Source organism: Amaranthus tricolor, chromosome 9 (assembly GCF_026212465.1).
Source record: "Amaranthus tricolor cultivar Red isolate AtriRed21 chromosome 9, ASM2621246v1, whole genome shotgun sequence".
Lineage (NCBI taxonomy): Eukaryota > Viridiplantae > Streptophyta > Magnoliopsida > Caryophyllales > Amaranthaceae > Amaranthus > Amaranthus tricolor.
Genome location: NC_080055.1, coordinates 21,941,720 through 21,963,255, shown reverse-complemented (window position 1 = coordinate 21,963,255; position 21,536 = coordinate 21,941,720). Strand labels below are relative to the sequence as shown.

At 31.4% G+C, this 21,536-nt stretch overlaps 2 protein-coding genes across 2 annotated transcripts; one reads left to right on the top strand and one right to left on the bottom strand.

The window, feature by feature from the left end:
* The first annotated feature begins 5,364 nt into the window (after window positions 1-5,364).
* LOC130824521 (zinc finger protein CONSTANS-LIKE 16-like) lies at window positions 5,365-13,877 on the top strand. The gene is made up of 2 exons (XM_057689561.1): window positions 5,365-6,477; window positions 13,345-13,877. The coding sequence occupies exons 1-2, from the start codon at window positions 5,566-5,568 to the stop codon at window positions 13,564-13,566; spliced, it is 1,134 nt and encodes a 377-aa protein (XP_057545544.1). The 5' UTR covers window positions 5,365-5,565; the 3' UTR covers window positions 13,567-13,877.
* Window positions 13,878-17,585: 3,708 nt separating this feature from the next.
* LOC130824520 (GDSL esterase/lipase At4g10955-like) lies at window positions 17,586-19,727 on the bottom strand. The gene is made up of 3 exons (XM_057689559.1): window positions 19,672-19,727; window positions 19,007-19,127; window positions 17,586-18,549 (listed from the first exon to the last, which is right to left on the bottom strand). The coding sequence occupies exons 2-3, from the start codon at window positions 19,096-19,098 to the stop codon at window positions 17,586-17,588; spliced, it is 1,056 nt and encodes a 351-aa protein (XP_057545542.1). The 5' UTR covers window positions 19,099-19,127; window positions 19,672-19,727.
* Window positions 19,728-21,536: the final 1,809 nt, after the last annotated feature.

Here is a 21,536-nt window from a genome sequence, read left to right as displayed (position 1 = left end):
AGCTCATTTACTACAAAAAGAACTCAATTTGAAGACAAAATTGATTTATGAGTCAAGAAGATTAACTTCGAAGTTAGCTAGAAAAATGCTTTATCACTACCTAGGTAAAAAGCATTTTGTAGTTAATTTTGTAGTCAAAGTTAACCACAAACAATTTTTATAGCTAATTTTATCGTTAATTTTGTAGACGAAAAAATTCAAAATTTAAAGTAAATTTCTCCCTCAAACAAACCAAACCCTAAACCCAACTCCCTTCCATTTCTATAAAAAGTTAAAAAAATCCTCCGTCATTAATCTATCTTACCTCTTTTTTTAGTCATGTTTTACATTTTATATTTTTCATACTTTATTTATACTCCCTCTGTATCAATGTATTATTCCCCCTTTTCAATCAGTGGCAGATTCAGAAAAAAAAGTGATATCGATAATTAAAAAAATTTACAATAATCATTGAATAAATTAACGCAAATACCCACACCACGTTTTCATATTTTGGAAGCGACACATAATGTGATGCCAACAAATTGGGGGTATTATTGGATGGCTAATACAACGAAAAATAAAAATTTATATATGAAAGATCAAAAACAACCTAATGGGTTTGAAGCATGGTCTTTCCTGGGGGTGATAATAGCACTAATCATCTCATTTAGGATATATTTACAAATACTATTTGATTTTATTTTGAATTTAAGTGATGTCAACTGACATTAATGACTACACCTTGTATCCCCCAATGCTCTCAATCTATTACAATTTCTGTTTTTAATGTTATTTATACTCCATCTCTCAATCAATTATATTCAATGTTGTTTGGTGTAAAACAAAAACATTTGTGTTTATATGCACAAGGGATGAACTGATCTTCTGTAAGTAAAGAATATATAGCAAACAAATAAAAAGGAATAAGCAAAATATGATGGTGAATCTACTAATTATAATATTGGTAATGCTGTGTAAAACAATACAGGTTTTTAATCATGCCTTGTTTTTAAATGGTTCAAACCTTTCATTGTATTCGTGCGCTTCCATTTTTAAGAATGTATGTTAATCTTGATGAGGATGTATATAAGATTATTCAAATTGTTAATTTTATTTACATTTATATCTTTTTATATTTTTTATTTACAATAATTAATTTTATAACTTTTTTGTAAGATTAACTTGAATTTTTTTTTGTAATATATATTATTTTATTAATAATTAATTTTATCCTTTAATTGTTAAATTTAATATATTATTTTATGTTTACATTTAGTACGCTATTTAAAAAAAATTAATTGAATATTTGTTCTTATTAATAAATAATTATAACAAATATATAATATTTTTATTATACAAATCCTTTTGGAGATAAGAATGAAGACAAAAAGTAGTTGTTTTGTTGCCAACTTAGTGACAAAAAAGGCGACAAAAATACATTTTGGTGACAAAGTTTTTTCTTGCCATTTTTGTCGCTAAATAGGTTTAGTGATAAAGATAGCAACATAAAGGCTTATTGGATTTACGCACTAAGGTAACAAGGCTATTATGTATTTACGTACCAATATATGCGGTGACAAATCTAGAGAAAAAACAGGTGATGTCAATTTAATTAAGTAAAATGCGTCTATTGAATTTTATAGCTGTTGTTTCGTTCATCCAACAATTGACGCAAGAAGGTCGTCGCAATACATGGTCGTTTGTTTACTAGTGTTTATTCTATGTAATAGTATGTATTTTTTACATAACAAGGGTAGCACTCGTTACCCGTTGCAACAACAAGAATTTATCAATGGTTTTAAGTCTTGTCCCAATTGGCATATATATGCTTTACATAAGAGGAATATGAGTTTGATTTTTATTGTGTCTTTTTCGCCTTTTTCTTTCTTTTGTCTATACTATATATAAAAAAAACTACATTAAACAATTAGTGACTAAATTGCACATTCAAAATTATAGAGTAAGAAGAGATATCGTAATTTTTATTTTAGTCATGTTAAAATTTTTCATGCATACCTGATAAGACCCTTGGCTATGATACTTTACACTAAACAATTATATTTTTTGAAATTAAAAAGATTGAGAAAGGAAAGTCCTTAAAAGTACAACAATAAGGGTAATTCTGAATTTTCGACTTTTTTAAATGGTAGAAAAATACAATTTTTTAGTCTACATGGTGACCTCAAGCTTTCAACTTTTCCATACAGTAGAAAAATACAATTTTTTAGTCCCCTTAATTTTCGTGCATCTAAAGCATAGAGGGTGTCTAACAATAATTAGCAATGGACTTGTCTCTATTAATTAGCCCTTAATGACAATTAACAGGAACAAAGGGTGAAGAAAATAATGGCTTTTAGAATGCATTATATCGAAAATCATATTATATCTTAATTGAAGCAAATATCGAGTTTTGTGTTTTCCTCCACCTACCAAGTTCTTAAAAAAGAATTGATAAAAGATTTATGGGTACATACTACAAAAAAGAGGCAATTCGTTTGGAGAGGGACATCTTGTGGCTTGGAAAGAATGTAAAAAACAACCACATATCCAAATATCAAAGAGGGGACCTGCAACAATTAGAGACTATAGAAGTTAATATAAGCAAACAAATATTCAATTTCCACTAAGAATTATTGAAACATAAAGACAAAAAAATTCCCCTACATGATTAGATCATTTGGAAATCATTAATTAGTTAGAGTTTGTTATTTTTTGAATGAATTATTTATAAATTATAGTCATCATAAATAGAAAATATAGTGTTATAAAAAATTTTAATAATTAGACACTGAACGTAAATAATTACCATTAAATTTACCGTACTTCAATATTTGAAAACTCCAACCCAATTTTCAAACAAATTATGTAATATTGAAAAAATAATTTTGATGTCAACATTTAGAAACTCCAACCCTTAATTACCCTCAATGTATCCATTGTTAGAATTGTTAGATCATTTAGTTGTTGTTTTGTTTTCTATAAGATAATCTCCATAATCCACATGGGTTTATGATATGATTCATTCAATAATTAACATTTCTTAGTTTGAACTATCCTTAAAATTTTAAAATAATCATTAATGACAATTCTATGTTTTCTTTCTAAGCAGGCAAATAGCTAAGTGTCAGTGTACATACCATATCCTAATATTTTAACAATCAGTTTAAACTTTTAATTGAGTTAATTTTTTAACATGGTATCAGAAACCAGCACGTCAAGAGGTCATAGGTTTGAATCTCAACTACCCTAATTTATAGTGGTGTTGCATCTGTACTTCTAACCCAAATGACTCTCGTGTGTGGAGGCCGTAACTAGCAGCTTAAATTTAATAAACTTAACACAAAGACAGGAGATCTTATATCTCCCATTTTATTTTTGAAATGCTTAGATGTCCCATTCTATTCAATTCGTAAGGCTTCAAACTATTTCTAGTGACTAAGAAATTTTAACATTAATTAAATTGATATATACGTGATTCTTTAAACCCCTTTCCTTTTTCCCCACTAACAAAGATGTGCCCTTGTGGCCTGAAGAAAATCTACAAAAGAACCACAACTCAAAATGCTGGGACCAATTCAATCAGAGAGCAATACCTTTATTTTTATTTATAAGAAAAAAAAAACCCTAGTGTTTTCAACAAACAATAAAATATATACATAGAGACGAGATTAACATCAAAAGCCTTACATATATAACATCTCAATCTCTTCTTGTATAACATCTCAATCAAAAATTTAAAATTTAAACTAATAAATTAACAGTCTGTTTGATTAGTAGTACTAAATGGTAATAATGAAAATGGTTTATAGTAAAAAATTTTATCAAACGTTCCATATCATTCTAATGGTAATGAAACTTTGATCACAAAAAAATTTTTTTGTTTATAAATTTCCATTACAACCTAATACCACCTCTTCCAATAGTAATGCATTAATTAGACTGAAATTTATAAAAAAAATGAGATGATTGAAGTTCAATACGCATGTCCATCAAGACAACAAGAGATTTTTCAACCAAAATTACACTAGTTTTGATTCTCATTACCACTGTTTAATACCCCACCTAACAAACGGACTGTTAAATATTAGAATTTATTATTATCTTATCTTATGTAAATTATCACAACCCTTACATAATTTATGAAAAGAAAAGAAGGGATTAAGTATACAATAATTTTTATTAAGGATCTCAATCTTTCTAAAGTTAAAACGATTTAAAGAGTAATTATTTTTTGCAGTCCCTTTCATTCCCTCCTAAATAAACAAGAGATAATTTCTTTTCATTTGTCTTTTCTTTTTTCTTTTCCTCCCTTTCGTTCCCTTTGTACATCCTTTCTTATCTCTCTAAATTATTTTCCAAACATAATGTAAAATTAGAAATTGATGTTATGCAAACATAGAATGTTATGTTATTTTAATTTTTAACAATATTGTGTTAAAAAATCATATCAACCGAAAGCTTAGAGTGGCTAAGAGAATAAAATCCTATATTATAGTCTAACAGCATCTCTGCATGCAATCTCCTTTACTTTTGATATGATCGGTCATCTTTCATCCCTCTCTAAATTTTAATAATAATATTCTATGAACAAAATATACAGGGTATGCATTGGCAGATTTAATATGTAGTTATTGAGGTCAATTGACATAACTTAAATCCAAAAGAAAACCAAGTAGGTTAGTTAATTAAATAACCCTAGATGATGAGTTGGTTAGTGTCTTGTCTTCCACATGGGTAACTAGGGTTCAAAACATATATTGCACATTTTGCCTTACTTTATTCAATAGTGATTGTGATTTTTTATTTTAAATTATGATATTACTTCTTTTTTTCTTCCTGGATTCGTCACTAAGAGTATCAATAAGGTGTTCATTCGGGTCATTGAGTTGATTTTGTGTTTAACTGGTCTTGGACGAGATGGCCTCATAATGAGACCGTCAATTTGGGCCGACCCAATTTGCGCGTGTAACAACCTGGGCTTTTTTTTTCATTTTCTGGGTATTTTCAATTTTGATCATAAAGTATAAATTTTGACTTCAAAATTGATACCTTTAATGTCAAAATTGATAAATGCCTAGAAAATTAAAATGTTACACGCGTGAATTGGGCTGCCCAAATTGACGCTCTTATTATGAAACCGTCGCGTCCAAGTTTTTGTGTTTTGTATTAGGTGTTTTGAGCTAGTTTAAAATCAGATTTTGTGTCTAAATTGGGTTAAATTAGATTAAATTATAAGATCGGATAAAATTTCTAATGATCGGATATCTTTTGAAAGCATCTACGTAAAATGATGTAAACTCTCATAACATATCAACATCATACCAATTACCATGACCCATTAGGAATCCAGTGATTGTACAGAAAACCAATAAGATTTCAGGAAATAAGATTGGGGTTACACCCATTAACCAATCAGCTTCCATAATTCATTAAGTTGAGGGTCCCAAGATGCTACAAATCAATGTACTTCAACCTCATATCATAAATCAATAAACCTTAGCACATAACTATTTCTTCTTGTGTTGCATCACTTCACTAACCATAGTTCACTTCTTACCCTACTCTCGTACAAATCATCTAACCATGATTACTCAAAAAACAGCAAATTCTGTTGGAGGAAAAACAGCACGGCCATGCGAAAGCTGCCTGAAAAAGCGAGCCAGTTGGTTCTGTCCGGCAGATAATGCCTTCCTTTGTAACGCCTGTGACTCTTTGGTCCATTCGGCCAACGAGCTCGCTGGTCGGCATAAAAGGGTTAGGCTTGAGACTGCTTCGTCTAAGCCTAACCCTAATACGGCGGTGCCATCTTGGCACCAAGGGTTTAGCAAAAAAGCTAGAACTCCACGTAATAATAAGGCAAAATCATCATATGTTAGTCAAATAATGCCTGTTGTTCCTGAAATTAATAATAATGATGATGATAATGAAGGGTTTGTTGAAGAAGAAGAGAATGAAGAAAGTGATGTTTTTTTTAATGTTCCAAATTTCGATCATGATGATCATAATCATGATGATGGGTTTAATGATGTTTCGTTGATTGGGTTTGATGGGGATGAGTGGAATAATATGCATGGATTTATTCCATTGGGAAATGAGTTCGAGGGTTTACTCGAATTTAAACCTGAACCTGAACTTGAACCTGAAATTGAAGTAGTTAAAACAGAGGAAGAGGATGATGTTGGTACAAGTGATCATTGTATATTTGATTGGTCAATTGATATGGAAAGTGAGATGTTAAATTTTGATTTGAATTATGGGTGTAGTAATGGAGAAGAAGAGGAAGAATATAAGGTAGTGGTGGGACCAAAAGAAGAGGAAAATTATGAAATGAACATAAATATGAATATGAATAAAAGGAGGAAAATATTACTAAGATTAAATTATGAGGAGGTTATCAATGCATGGGCTAACATGGGTTGTTCTTCTCCATGGATAAACGGGCAGCGGCCCGACTTTGATCTTGACAGTGGTGCTTGGCCCGGCCCCAATTGCATGGTAATGTTCTCCCCTTTTTAGATTTTCTTGTGGAGCATTAGGTTTATATAAGAGCTATAATAATTTGGATTTTAGTAATTTTAATCTCTTTCTAATTGAAAATTTGAAAAAAAAAGGAATTTGAAAGCCTTTTCCAAGGGATTAATTCATCTTTAATTTACAATTAAATTAAGATAATTACCATATCCCATCATTATGAATATCTACTTCCAAGTTCCAAAAGATCTCAAAGTTTTGGCTTTATATGGTAAAGCTTTTATTGGTAAATGTTTTAGTTTGGCCTTATATTAAATAATATTTTGTAATTAAATCCATTAACGTATGAACCAACAACAATACGCAAACGGCCCAATTGATGGTTAAAGTTAGATGGTGGAAATAGTAATGAAAAGTTAGTATAAATGTGGTAAAAAAATATTTTGTTGATTTTAATGGTTATGCATGTTCTCCTTCAATTATTTCATTTTTTTCACAAAATTCAATTCAATGCGTTACCATTTAAAAATGTGGTGTTCAGGGATAATGGAAAATTGTGAATAAAAAACCTTTATATGATCGAAGTTCCAATATCATGGGAATGCCATGGTACGTTTTAAGAAAATTTACACTACATGTCTTAATTTCATTATCAACTTTTAATATCAAGAACCAAATGTATCCTTAATGTAAAAAAGAGAAAAAGAAGGAAAATTAAACATAATATGTGTAAATAAAGAAATTAAGTTTTCCTAATGATACATAGTTACTAACGATATGTTTGGTGGATATTAATTCGTGAACATTATAATAAAAACAATATATATATATATATATATATATATATATATATATATATATATATATATATATATATATATATATATATATATATATATATATATATATATATATATATATATATATATATATATATATATATATATATATATATATCAAGGCGTGTCAAATAAAATTTCACTTCACTATATTTTTCATATGCATAAAGAATAAAAAGATAAACAATATATCAATTAATGATAGTATTTACTATATAAGTGTAGCAACTAATTTCAACCAAATTAAGAGGTATTAGAAGACTCTAGTTTATAATATTGAGCTCCTTTTGTTACTTAATAGAAAAAAAAAATAAATTGTCGATTAAATGTGATGACCAAATAGAAGGAGACATACACTACAACAAATTTAACCTTTTGCGGCATTCCATTTAGTGGCATTAAAAAATGCCACTGATTCATTTTTTTTAGTGTAATAATTATTGGTTTTTATTTCAAATTTCACTATAAAGTGATTTAACGACTGAATTCAAGTAAAACACAGGTTTTTTGTAATTCTGTATTCAATTGTTTTAATAGGCTTAATTACAAGAGGTTATGAGTTGTGTTTATATATACATCAAGCTACCTAGGATTTCCTAAAATAAAAGATTACACAATATGAAATTCTCTTAATTACAATATTCTAGTTTCCATATTGGACTAAATATTCTGATTTCCCCATATTTTCAAACACTCCCCCTCAAGTTGGGTTGTAGGGTTACCAACACCCAACTTGCACAAAGCTTCTTCAAAGAGTTGCATCCCTACTGCCTTTTTGAGGATATCTGCCAGTTGGTTCTTAGACTTCACATGAGGGAGCTTAATCACATTTGCTTCTAGTTTTTCTTTAGTGAAATGTCTGTCGATTTCGACATGTTTCGTCCGATCACGTTGCACTGAATTTTAGGAAATATTGATGGCAGCTTGATTGTCACAATAAAGTTCACAACTTCTTTTGGGAGTAAATCCAAGTTCTGTTAATAGCTTTATAAGCCATAGAATCTCAGTAATCCCCTTTGCAACTCCTCTGAATTCTGCTTCTGCACTGGATAAAGCAATGACTTTCTGTTTCTTGCTTCTCCATGTTACTATGTTACCTCCTACAAGGGTAAAGTATCTTGAAATTGACTTTCTGTCATCTCTATCACCTGCCCAATTCGCATCTGTGTAGGAAGTAAGGTTTAGGTGGCCATTCTTTCGATATAAGACTCCTCTTCCGGGGGTTCCTTTAAGATATCTCAAAATACAAAACACTGGTTCCATGTGTTGTGTCTGTGGTTTGTGCATAAATCGACTGACAACTCCTACTGCATATGCAATGTCAGGTCTCGTATGAGCTAAGTAAATCAACTTTCCCACCAATCGCTGGTACTGCATGCGGTCTGCTAGTTCTCCTCCTTCGAGCATCTGCAATCCGTGATTTATCATTATTAGTTTTTCAACTAGTTTACAGTCCAACATCCATGTTTCAGCTAGCAAGTCGAGGACATATTTCCTTTGGGATATGAAGATTCCTCTGTTTGATCTAAGAACTTCAATACCCAAGAAATATTTAAGTCTACCTGGATCTTTCATTTCAAATTCCCGGAACAATTTGTTTTTGAGACTTTCTATTTCTTCCTTATCATCTCCTGTAATGATCATGTCATCGACATAGATTATAAGCCGCGTTATTTTCCTTCCTCTTCTTCTAAGGAACAAAGTATGATCGGAGTTGCTTTGTCTGTAGGCAAATTTTAATATAACAGATGTAAACCTTCCAAACCATGCCCTCGGAGACTATTTCAAGCCATACAACGCCTTCTTAGTCTACATCCCTCGTTCTTTGAGAACTCTGAAGTGAACCTTGGTGTTGCTTCCATGTACACCTCTGCTTGTAATTCTCCATGAAGGAAGGCATTCTTTAAATCAAACTGATAGAGAGGCCAGTCCAGATTTGCTGCTATACTAAACAAGACTCGGATTGTATCGAGTTTTGCTATGGGGGAGAAAGTTTTTGAATAATCAACCCCGTAAGTCTGGGTGTATCCTTTTGCCACAAGACGAGCTTTCTACCTTTCGATTGTGCCATCTGCCTTGTATTTGATTGTGAACACCCATTTACACCTAACCACCCTTTTTGTACTTGGTAAGCCACATTTTTCCCAAGTGCTATTCTTCTTGAGGGCATTTATCTCTTCTTCCATTGCCTTTCGCCAATGATCAGTCGCCAGAGCTTCTTCGACAGTATCTGGTAGTTTGGTGCTATACAATGCTGCATTGAACGCCAAGGCACTCTGTGACATATTTTCACTATCTGATGTTCCCACGGGATATCTCGATTGTTGAGCCTCGTAATCTGGATCATACCTCTTCAGAGGGACTCCTCGGGTGGTTCGAGGTGGTAGAGTATATGATGCTCTTTCACTATCCTGCCATTCATGATTATCTGTCTCTGCAATCTCATTCTCATTCTCAGCCAAAGAATCAACATTATTATTATTAACAATTTCAAGTTCACTTTCATTTTTCAAGTGTCTCACCTGATGATCAGACAGGACTGGTAGAGATGGGAACTGAACAACTTGATGAGGTGGTTCTGTAGCATTGCCTACTTGTTCTTTTAGTTCTAAGTTAGACAAGACTAGACTAATTAGCCATCCAAGATCGTTATATTCCTTCTCCCCCTGACATCGAGGATGGCGGTAGTAGAAGTTATGCTCAATAAACTCACAATCCATAGTAGTATACACCTTCCGAGTCTGAGGATCATTGCATCTATACCCTTTTTAATGTCTCCCATACCCCACAAAAACACACTTAACAGCTCTGGGTTCCAACTTATTTCGAATTCTTTTTGGACAATAAACAAAGACTATGCAACCAAAAATTTTGGGGGATAGAGAATGCGCAAAAGGTAACAAGTTGTGATGTTTTAGAGTATCAAGAGGTGTACAATAGTCAAGAATTTTTGTGGGAAGACGGTTGGTGAGGTAGTTCGCTGTGGCAATTGCCTCGGGCCAAAGATAAGTGGGGACACAGGATTCGGCATGATAGCACGAGTTATTTCTAGTAAAGTTCTGTTTTTCCGTTCTGCTACTCCATTTTGTTGGGGTGTGTCAGGACAAGAGGTGTGATGTATTATGCCCTTAATTGTGAGAAATTGATGCATATCAGAATTAACATATTCTCTACCATTATCAGTTCGAAAAATATGGGGTTGTGCTTGGAATTGGGTACAAATCATGTTATAAAAATCAACAAACACCTAAAACACCTCATATTTATGTTTGAGAAAGTAGATCCAACTCATACGGGTACAGTCATCAATAAACAAAACATAATATAAATAACCATTAATTCCTACTACAGGAGCAGGACCTCAAAAATCTGAATGAATAAGCAGGAAAGGAAAATTGGTTTTATTTATATTACTAGGGTACAAGTTTTTGTGGCTCTTTGCAAGAATACAAGTTTCACACTTAAAATCAAATCTATTTCTTGCTAAATTAGGAAAAGATTTCTCTAGATACCCTATAGATGGATGCCTGAGTCGACGGTGCCAAGTCCAGAATTGTTTTTCCTTTGACCCGTGGACAAGAACTACTTTGCCTTTTGAACTTCCTCTTCCAAGTAGTACAGTCCGCCCTTCTCAATACCACGCCTAATAGTTTGTCCTGTCTGAGCATCCTGTACAATACAACAACCAGGTTTCATGAGAACAGTACAATTCAAATTCCTCATGAGTTGACTGGCAGATAATAATTTATGAGAAAGATTGGGAACAAATAAACAATTTTTTTAAATGAGTTCTTTTGCGAGTGAGATGGTCCGGCTCATTCTACTTTAATTTCCTCCCCACTTGTGGTTTTAATAATATTTTTCATTAGTTTCTCACGAGTTACAAAGTCATAGGATCATAAGACATGGTGTCTGTGGCCCCGCATTCGAAAATCCATTCGCCTTTGAAATTAGATAAAGCAGTAGCGCAAGGAGGAAGACCATACATGTTATTAAAGGACACGTGACCCCCCCCCCCCCCCCCCCCCCTCCCTCTTTTTTTCTTTATTTAAGGGATACCATTCCCTTTAATTTGGGGCTTCATAGAACCCTAATCTCCTTGTTTCCTTTTGTGCGCCGAATATGGGGTTTGTTTGCTTTCTCTCTCTCTCTCTCTCTCTCTCTCTCTCTCTCTGCTACCTGATGTACTGTTCATGGCTAATCCTTCCCTTTCTTCTTCATTGATGAGCTTGACATTTTCTCACGACCCTATGGCTGCTCTGCCGATGTTGTTGACGGAGGATTTTTGAATTTCTTTGGTTTCTTTTTTCTTCATGTCCGACCACCAGTCTGGGTACCCCACTAGATTGAAGCATTCACTCTTGTGTGTCTTGTACCACCACAGTAAGTGCATCGAAGGTGGATTTTGTCATTATTTTTCCGGTATGTTTTTCTTTTAACAGCAAAAACGCCTCCCATGCCCGATGATTCGATTTCAGATGAGGGCACCTTCTTCATGATGCCTCTTTTTATTATTTCGCGCCTGATACTTGCATATGCTTCCTCTACTGTGGGAAAAGGGTCATGAAGAAGTAGATCTCTTCGATCTTTGTCAAAGGATTCGTCAATCCCCGCTAAAAATTGATACAACCGGTTTTGTTGTGTAATTTGGTTGTAAATGATGATGTCTTCTGGATCTTTCATGGGGTTTGGTTGTCTTTTGTTGATTTTTCCATAGTGTAATTAGTTTACTGTAGTAGGTTTCAATGGGGTTATTCCCTTGCTGGATTTTATTTGCCTTGACTTTAAGATCAAAGATCTATAAGCCATCTCTTTGACTATTATACAGAGTCTCAAGCCCTGACCACAAGGCTTTGGCTGTTAGAAAATCAAGAAATTGATTAACCAAGTCAGTGTCTATGTTCTCCAGTATCCACGAAATAACAATCGAGCCGTATCGAGCCCATTGGTTGTACTCTGGGTCGTTTTTGGTTGGTGGATCAGCGATGATGTGTTTGAGCCGTCTACGACCACTAATGGCTAAGTGCATCAGCCTGGACGACCTGGTATAATTTTGATTTGTCAATTTCTCGGATATTATGGGGGGGGGTTTGGGTGTTGGTTACAAGTTCTGTGGGCTGTTTGTTGGGGTTTAACTGTTGAAACAGTTGCAACAACTGTCCCATTGTTACAAGTTGGTTTGGTTCTATAATGGCTCTGGATTCGTTCTGCTTTTTTGGTTTGTTTGTATTTTGACACAGGTAAGGAAAAGGTAAATGATGAAGCCGCAAAAACGATTCAGAATGAATCGTTGCTGCTCTGATACCATGAGTTCAAGTAAAACACAGGTTTTCTGTAATTCTGTATTCAATTGTTTTAATTGGCTTAATTACAAGAGGTTTTGAGCTGTGTTTATATATACATCAAGCTACCTAGGGTTTCCTAAAATAAAAGATTACACAATATAAAATTCCCTTAATTACAATATTCTAGTTTCCATATTGGACTAAATATTCTGATTTCCTTATATTCTAACACACTTTATTTGGTCTTTAGTCGCATATGTAATTGTTACTATAGTCTATAGTGGCATTTGTGAGAAATGTCACTAGATCCTATGTCGCAAAAAGCTTTAGTGTGATTTTTTATTATGCTACTAAAAGGTCTAATAAATGTCACTAAATCCTCTATATATACTATTAGAAATTTAAAATAGTGACATTTGAATTAAATCTCACTAAATATATCACACTAAAAGCAAATTTGAAATTATGTTGTAGGAATATTGTTAGAACTTAGAAACACTCTATTCATTTGTAAATCGGTATTTATAATGGATATAATTTGTAAATGATGTACTTCTATCACTTCAACACTAAAGTAGGTACTCTTCGTTTCATAGAGATTGTTATATTTTACTATTTAACTATTTAACTTGTATATGTGAGTACTTTTTAAATTAAATGTAGCAATGTTTGTGGAATTAAAGAACTATACATTTACCATGTAAAAGGATCAATAAATATATATAGCGGAGACATTTATTTACTTGTTTTTCTAAATAATGTGATAGAGAGCTGCTAGTCCAATAGGATTTTATCAAGAAGGAAAAGAATGGATAGGATTCAGGGGGGACGTGAAAGGTGGGAATGAAGAAAGAGAAGCAAGAGTTTCAAGATATAGAGAAAAGAGAAGGACAAGATTGTTTTCAAAGAAAATAAGGTATCAAGTTAGAAAATTAAACGCAGAAAAAAGGCCAAGACTGAAAGGTCGTTTTGTCAAACGAACAATTTAAAGTCTCACATAAGAATTGCTTATTGAAGGTATCGAATTTTGTCTCAATTGAAGCAACTACTACTATTCTTGAATATAATTTCGAATTTGATTCTTATCCAGTCCTTTCCTTCTCTCAACCTATGTTACGTAATTAAAAATAAAGAGTTGTTGCCTTGCTGGTAATAGTTAGCCGCTTGCTAGCTAAGTAAGATTATCAAATATCCTCTCAATCGATCTTGTGATCGCACATGTCCCGTACAATTCTAAATATTCTCGTTTTTGTTATATATATGACGCAAATTCTAAGAGATTGAGAAGTTAATAGTTTAATATGTTATGTGTTAAAATTTTTGTGAGCATGCATGTAAATGTGATGATATTAATGTAACTTGGATTTAGTTTGTATAATTACACCTACGGCATATATTTGTACATGTATATGAATTTTTATTTTGAGAAATTTTGTGAAGCTTTGCGTTTTTTGGCTATCTAATTTATATTTATTAATTTTGTTTTGATTAACTATTAAATTTAATGACTATGGTATTTAAAGTTTGATGGATTTCAAGAAAAATAGGATTTTATGTAAATAATATTTTTGTATTTATGTAAACTCATTAATTAGTTATTGGGTATTAAGGCCAACAAGTGGTCTATTATACCTAGCTTGTATATATACATTAATATAGAACTCTCACCATAAAACATGTTTATATAATTAGCCTATATTTCTTAAGGGATTATTTTAAGATCATAAATAATCACTTTAAAGTAATAAATAATCATTTTAAGATTACAAAAAGTGATCATTTTAAAATGGGAAATTATCAATAGTACCCTTAAGTTTTTGAACTTTATCAATGGTACTCCTAAATTTTTTTAATTATCAATGGTACACTCGTGCTGTTGAGCGTCTTACAACCGCAACCTTTTCTAATTTTTTCCGTCCAAAACCGTTAACTTTTTCTTTTTCTTTTATTTTTTTAATGTTTTAAATTGAAAAATAAAATAAAAAAAAAAAAAATTTAACGGTGAGGGTACCATTGATAATCGAAAAAACTTAGGAATATCATTGATAAAGTGCAAAAACTTAAAGGTACCATTGATAATATCCCTTTTAAAATTATAGTGATGACTAATTTAAGACTAAAAGTGACTATTTTAAGACAATAAACGTACATTAAATAAGCTCAATAAAAATAGTTTCATTATGAAATCATTGTCTCATATAAAAATTTGTGTCAATACACAAACTCTCAAGTCAGTCAATCTCACGATGAGACTGTCTCTATTGGGTTGGCTCAATGTACACTTATAGTCTTAGAGTAATCACTAACAATCTTAAAGTAATTAATTATAAACTTAAAATGATAACTGAAGACTCAACTCTCTTAAATGATGATAATTCAAAACACATATTAATTAAACAAATAAATTAAGTAATTACATTTAGTTGTTTAAGTCGGTCTAAAATCATATGGAATATAAAGTGAATAATTATTATATTTTTTAGTCCGAAATATTGAAATAAGCTTAAATGACTTAAGTTTATCTTAAGGTCGAACTTATAAGTCTTGAAATAAGTTTAAAGGTCTTTAAGATAATTGTGTGTACAATAAGGTTATTTTGGTAATTATATTTGAAATATTTTAATAGGTCAAGGTTTATTAAAATTAACTTTGAAATATTTTAATAGGTCAAGGTTTATTAAAGTTATCTTTGAAATATTTCTTTATAGGTCAAAATATATTGAAATTAAGTTTGAATATGTTATTACACGTTTTATTTTATTACGTTAGGATATATTTTGAATTTGAATTTAAAATTTGTGTTTAAGATATTTAGTTGATTAAATGTTAAAGTACAAGCTAACACACGTTTTGTTATTATTAGTACACGTTAATATTTGAATTTAAAATGTGTTGTTAAGCTAATTAAAGAGTTTCCTATAATATAAATAAGGAGATATTTTAAATTGATACTAAAAATAGGAAATAACAATTTAAATTAATGCTTAAAATATGAATAATTTTGAATATTATTCTACACGTTATTTTATCTTGTTTTTGCTGAGTTTTCATTATCTTGTATGAGTTCTAACGTGGTAGCACAACATTGGTTGTTAAAAACAAATTACAACACACAATGACGAAATTATATGAGCTGCCAATGCAACGTCGATTTGATTTAAAGCTCAAGGTCTTGAAGACTGGCACAGAATATCCAGATCAACGAACTTGAAGAGTGGCACAGAATATCCAGATCAACGAAATTAACGGATGAAGCTTTCTTGCTCTTCAAGGATATGTTGAGGCGTGACATATATAAATACAAGGCTTCATTTCAGAATTAAAGATGCACCTCTTCTTACAATTTTCTCTCTTGACTTAAGATCTAGTATTCTCTAAGTTTTGAAAAGAGTTGTAATTCTTAGTTCATCTAGGTCTTACAATTTGAAATAGACTTAAGTGTTAAAAAGAGTTAGATTGTTTCATAGCTTAATACGCCTAACTTAGAATAAAAGTGTTCAACTTGTAATCTCTATTAAGAGATTGGGATTTGCTTCTATTAAGGGGACTTGTAAGACGTTTCTTCAAGGAGAAGAACGTGGTGAGAGAAGATAGTGAGATTTTCTAGTTTGTCTTAAAGTCTATTAATAAAAAGGCGTTGAAATCCTACGGGTTGAAAGAGAAACCATAGGCGGGGAGTAGGCTGTTTAGAACCGAACCTCGTTAACATATCGTGTGTTATTCTTTAAGTTTATTTTCCACACACACGTTATAGTTTTGCAAATCGACCTAAAACTGTCTCAGAAAACAGTTTTGAAAGGTCACTCAATCTCTTGAGATATTCTTCCAAACAAAAATTTTAAACGCCTATACTCTCTTTTCACCCCCTCTCTAGAGAGTATTCGACTTTCTATCAACTTTCAATAACTTTTTATAGTCTTAGAGTGATCATATATAAGTTATGACATTAAAGTAATCACTTACAATCGTAAAGTGATTAACTAAAAAAATGTGCTGATTTTATAAGATCATCTCATGATAAGACAGTTTCATTCAAGACTTACTGCGTTATTGATAAAGTAATAACAAAGAGATGAAGTATGTTGTATGTGTATTGAGATGATATAAAAAGAGTCTATTTGTACAAACTTAAAATAATCATTAGAATCCCAAAATATAATATAAGAATCATATACAATCTTTTACCTTAAAATAAGCTAATCAAAAATACAGAATAATAAGTTACCTTAACGGCCCGTTTGGTTGATGGTAATGAAGTAATGGGAATAAAATGTTGTAATGGCAATAGTAATGAAGGAATGGATATGAGAATTGGTAATGAAGATTCTTTTGTTTGGTGTGCATGACTAAAGAATGGTAATGGAAGATAATATTCCATTGATTGCATTTGGTTGTTAGTAATAAAAAATGGTAATGACTCTTAGTTTCATTATTATATATTTGTATCTAAAAGCATTATTGTATCTAAATTATTCCATCTAATGATTCTTTTTTAATAATAATATTTTTTTTGATAATTACATACATTACCTTTTTTTTTCTTCATTATTTTTTTTCTTCAGCTCGAAACAACATTACCTTATTTTATTACCACAGTAATACTTCATTACCATTACCGCCTAATACCATGTTGTTTGATGGTAATGAAAATGACCCTTTTTGGTAATTTCATTACCTTATTTTATTACCATCCATTACCATTGAAGGCATCCAAACAACCAAAATTTTCATTATTTAATTTTATTACCATTACCGCCCTCTAATACCATGTACCAAACGGGCCGTAATAGTAATACTTCTAAAACGATATTATATACACTATATATCAATACTAATGAACTTTTTCGTTGTAAAGATCTAAAAAACAAAGTCAAAACAACAAATACATAATATTATATTAAAATCATAAATCAATTTACATGATATTTCACACTACTATTGCAAGAACTAAAATCAATTTGTATAATAAAAAAATTATACATTTCTATTAGATATTTATCAAACACCCTCAATTATGTTTGTAAAGCTTATAATGCCAGCAAGAATGTTGTTCCCACCATTGACAAAGTTCATGAGCCGCTATAAGACCATTTTCCTTAACAATTGTATTCTTCATATTCTTAATAACGACCGCTGATGGAATCAAATGTGCCTCACCATCCCTTCCTAATGCATCCACCACCATATTCAACAACGAATTTTTTAAATTGTTCATACTTTTTCCCCGATCCTCAAAATACCCACTATAATCGCGACAAATTGGATCTTCCGGGTTCACAAACAACCACGGAATCCAACTTCTTAGTGTAGAAAACGGGTCATTCCCATCATTTTCCGAACGTTTATTTTTTCTAGTTAAAGCGATTGAAAGACCCGTTTTCACAATTCCAACAGCCAAACGCGCCCCATTCCTCAAATGTCGATTATGGATTTTTTCGACAGAAGGAGACGCGTATGGAGGGTTGAAAAGATAAGTTTCTAAACAATAACCATGTTTAGCCATGTTTTTTCCTGTATGTAATGCGATAGCTGCACCTAAGGAATGCCCGGCTAACCAAATATTTTTGGGGTCTTCCGTTAGTAGTATTTCCTCTAAGGCATGGAATGCCATTTCATATCGAGAGCTAGTGTCCAAACCTTTAAGGACAATCTTGGCATCCAAATAACAGTCGCGAATTGCAGTTTTCTTTTTTAGGAGTGTGCCACGAAATGCAATCACATATTTAGGTGCTTGCGCGACATCTTTGATGGCAGAGTAATTGGTTTGAGGAGGTTTGTATTGGAATATGATTCCAAAAATTGAGGAGTCAAATTTGTCTTCAAGAGTTTTAACGGGTTGATAGTGAAAGAATTCCCACCATTTTGGAGCAAGCTTGTTGTGTCCACTTCTCTTCTTTTGTCGATCTATTTCTGTAACATATACTCCTTTAACCAAACTTGCTGCTACAGATCTTTTATGTTCTGATATACTCCTGCAACCACTCGAATTTATTATGGAAATGAGTGTATGTTTTGATATCAGATTATCAGTTGCATGTTACACGGTGACAATTCGTCAAATAATCACTTGGTGGGCTTAATCATTTTCAACACTCTCCCTCACATGTGAGTCACGTTGTATCTAAAAATCACCTTTAGCTCAGATACCATGTTAGGCGTGAGTGTAACAACTCGTCACATAATCACCCCGTGAGCTCACTCGTGTGATCATACCCATGGAGCAACCTTGGGCTCAGGCCTATAATTTCACAAATAGTGAACATTGACTTGCATATACACTTGATGAGATTTACTTTTTTCAAAATTTTATGATATTAGAAGGATTACCTACCAAACATTATATGCATGTCTACACTATTTTAGTGATTTGAGTATAATTTATCAAACGGAGGAAGTATATGAGTAACTATTAAAGAAAGGAATTAATACCAATCAACGTTGGTGAGGTGGATAGGACCACAGAAGTCAAACATTTCATCTTGAGAGGGTTTTTCATTGCTTGAATCATCCTTGCCCTCCATTGTCTAATCACACAAAGAAGGGAATCAACCTAAGACAAAAAACACAAGTAGAAGAAATAAGGGGATGTGACGAAGTGAGGCAATAAAAATTCATGGAATAGATGGAATAATTAATTAATAATTTCTTTAATTTCTAAACAGTATGATTGTGAAACTACAAATGCAAAAAAACATATTGAATATAAAAAGAAGAGTCATGGAAACGAGATGAATCGAATTAAAAAATCAACTCAACCAAAAACTTAAGCTGATGGTTGAAGTTAAAAAATATAAATATTCCAATTTTAATAAGGTGTGCTTGCGATTTGGACATGTAAACTTTTGTCATGCTGACTTCTGATACCATATCAAAAACCAACTAACTCAAACTTAATCTGATAGTTGAAGCTCCAAACTATACTATACTCTAACGATTAAAAAGAATTGTTATAGTAACTAATTATAGACAAGAATAAATATAGGAATAAATTAATTTTCTATAAATTTAAATTTACTACTCACTCCCTTAATAAATTTAATAAATTTAAAGGGATAAAAAGAATATATAAAAAGAATATATACGAAGAAAATTACCAAGAAATGCTTAGTAGTATTAGATCAAGTATTAATCTTGCTATTTTAGATGGAGAGATAATGGGGGGAAGTGGAAAGCTTGCTAATATATATATATATATATGCACTCCAAAATTCATAAAAGTACACTACAAATTGTCAAATTGTTAATAGAATATAAGTAAACAAAAATTATTAATTAATTTGAACAAGTAAACTCTTATGATTATCTTTAAGGGAATGAGAGCAAGTAAATTCTTGATTATCTCAAAAGTCAATGAGATTTTTTTAGTCTCCAACTGGAACCCAATTGACATTATTTTTAATTTAATTACTGCCACCATGTTAAGTACAGATAATCTTAGGCATCTAATTGAGAAATTAATTCATAAAATGCCTGAGATTTTTTATTAGATTAATGCTAACTGTATATTAAAAAAAGCGTCAAACATGAACGTGTGATGCTAAACTATTTGCTAGGGAATGGAATTTACCAACTAGAAACATAATTTAAAATATTAGATCATATGGTACTTATAAAATTTTAAGACTGGCCTAAAGTATTTTTATAAGGTTTTTTTTTTTTTTTTTTTTTTCTGATTTGTCACTTAACATGAAATTGTTTTAATTGTTGATTTGAAAACTTAGAAAAAAAATAATGGGAAATTTCACGTGGTAACACTGAAATTTTGGGTTTTCCACGTGGTAACCAAAATTTAAAAAAACTCCACGCGGTAATCCTAAAGTTTAACAAATTGTTTCTCCGTGATCTTTTTGCACATAAAACGTTAGCAAACATTAATTTTGAAGCTTTAAAGCTATTGTACGCCTATTTATGCGACTCACAATTTCAAATGTCATCAGTTTTAACCTTTTCCCCCAAAATATAAATCCTAACTCTACCATCTTTGAATTTGGGGGGAAGAGATGATCTACAATGACAATTTGGTTGTTTGGGTTTGGATTTTCAGTTTGGTCAGCCATTATTAAACCTTATGACTCGAATGCCGTGTAGAAATTAATTATAAGAATTTAGGTTTGAAGTTTGAGATTGAATCATTCAATTTTGTTATTATTAAAGTAGAGGATAAACACCCTTATAAATACAAAGATAGAAACAAGAAAAAATTAAAACAAAATAACATAATATCTAAACTTTCTAAAATCTAAAGGGACAAGAATAAAATCACATTAAAATCAATTTATTCTAGTTCTTTATTTTCCTACAAGTATATATATGGTGCACAGATCCTACTACTAAATTAAATGACAAGTTGTGAATAGAAAATAACTAAAATGAATATTATTTGACTAGTTTGACCAAGTAAACTCTTCTTGGTTATTACAATACACAATCAATGAGATTCCTGTAGCCTAAATGAAAAGTCTATTTAATTAGTGCACAACCAAATAAACGCCAAGATAATCTGATTAATTTAATAATAATGATTGTTGTGATTCAAATATAATGAGATATATATATAAAGTGGCTTGAGAGTTATGATACTCACAATAAAGTGTCTAACATGAAGCGTGTTAAGTTATTGTGCTATGGGTCATATAGGAGGAAGCTACATGCTTAAGTGAGGAAGAATAACTAATGAAAAAAAAAGTGTAACTATGTTCCAAGTTAGGATTATCGAGTAGACCTAGAAAAGAAGAGGGTTAAATGAAATTTGATCTCAGCAGATCGGGACCTTAACTAGAAAAGACGGTACTTTTGAGTAATTGTGGTGACGAATATGTTCCAAGTTTCATTTTCTAAGTTTGAGGAATTATTAATACGTGAGTAGAGGTGTTTAAAATAGACTGAACGATGCAATATTCACATGAACTTGTAATTGTTGTCATTTAGTGCGTACAATGGTCATCAGAAATGATAATTA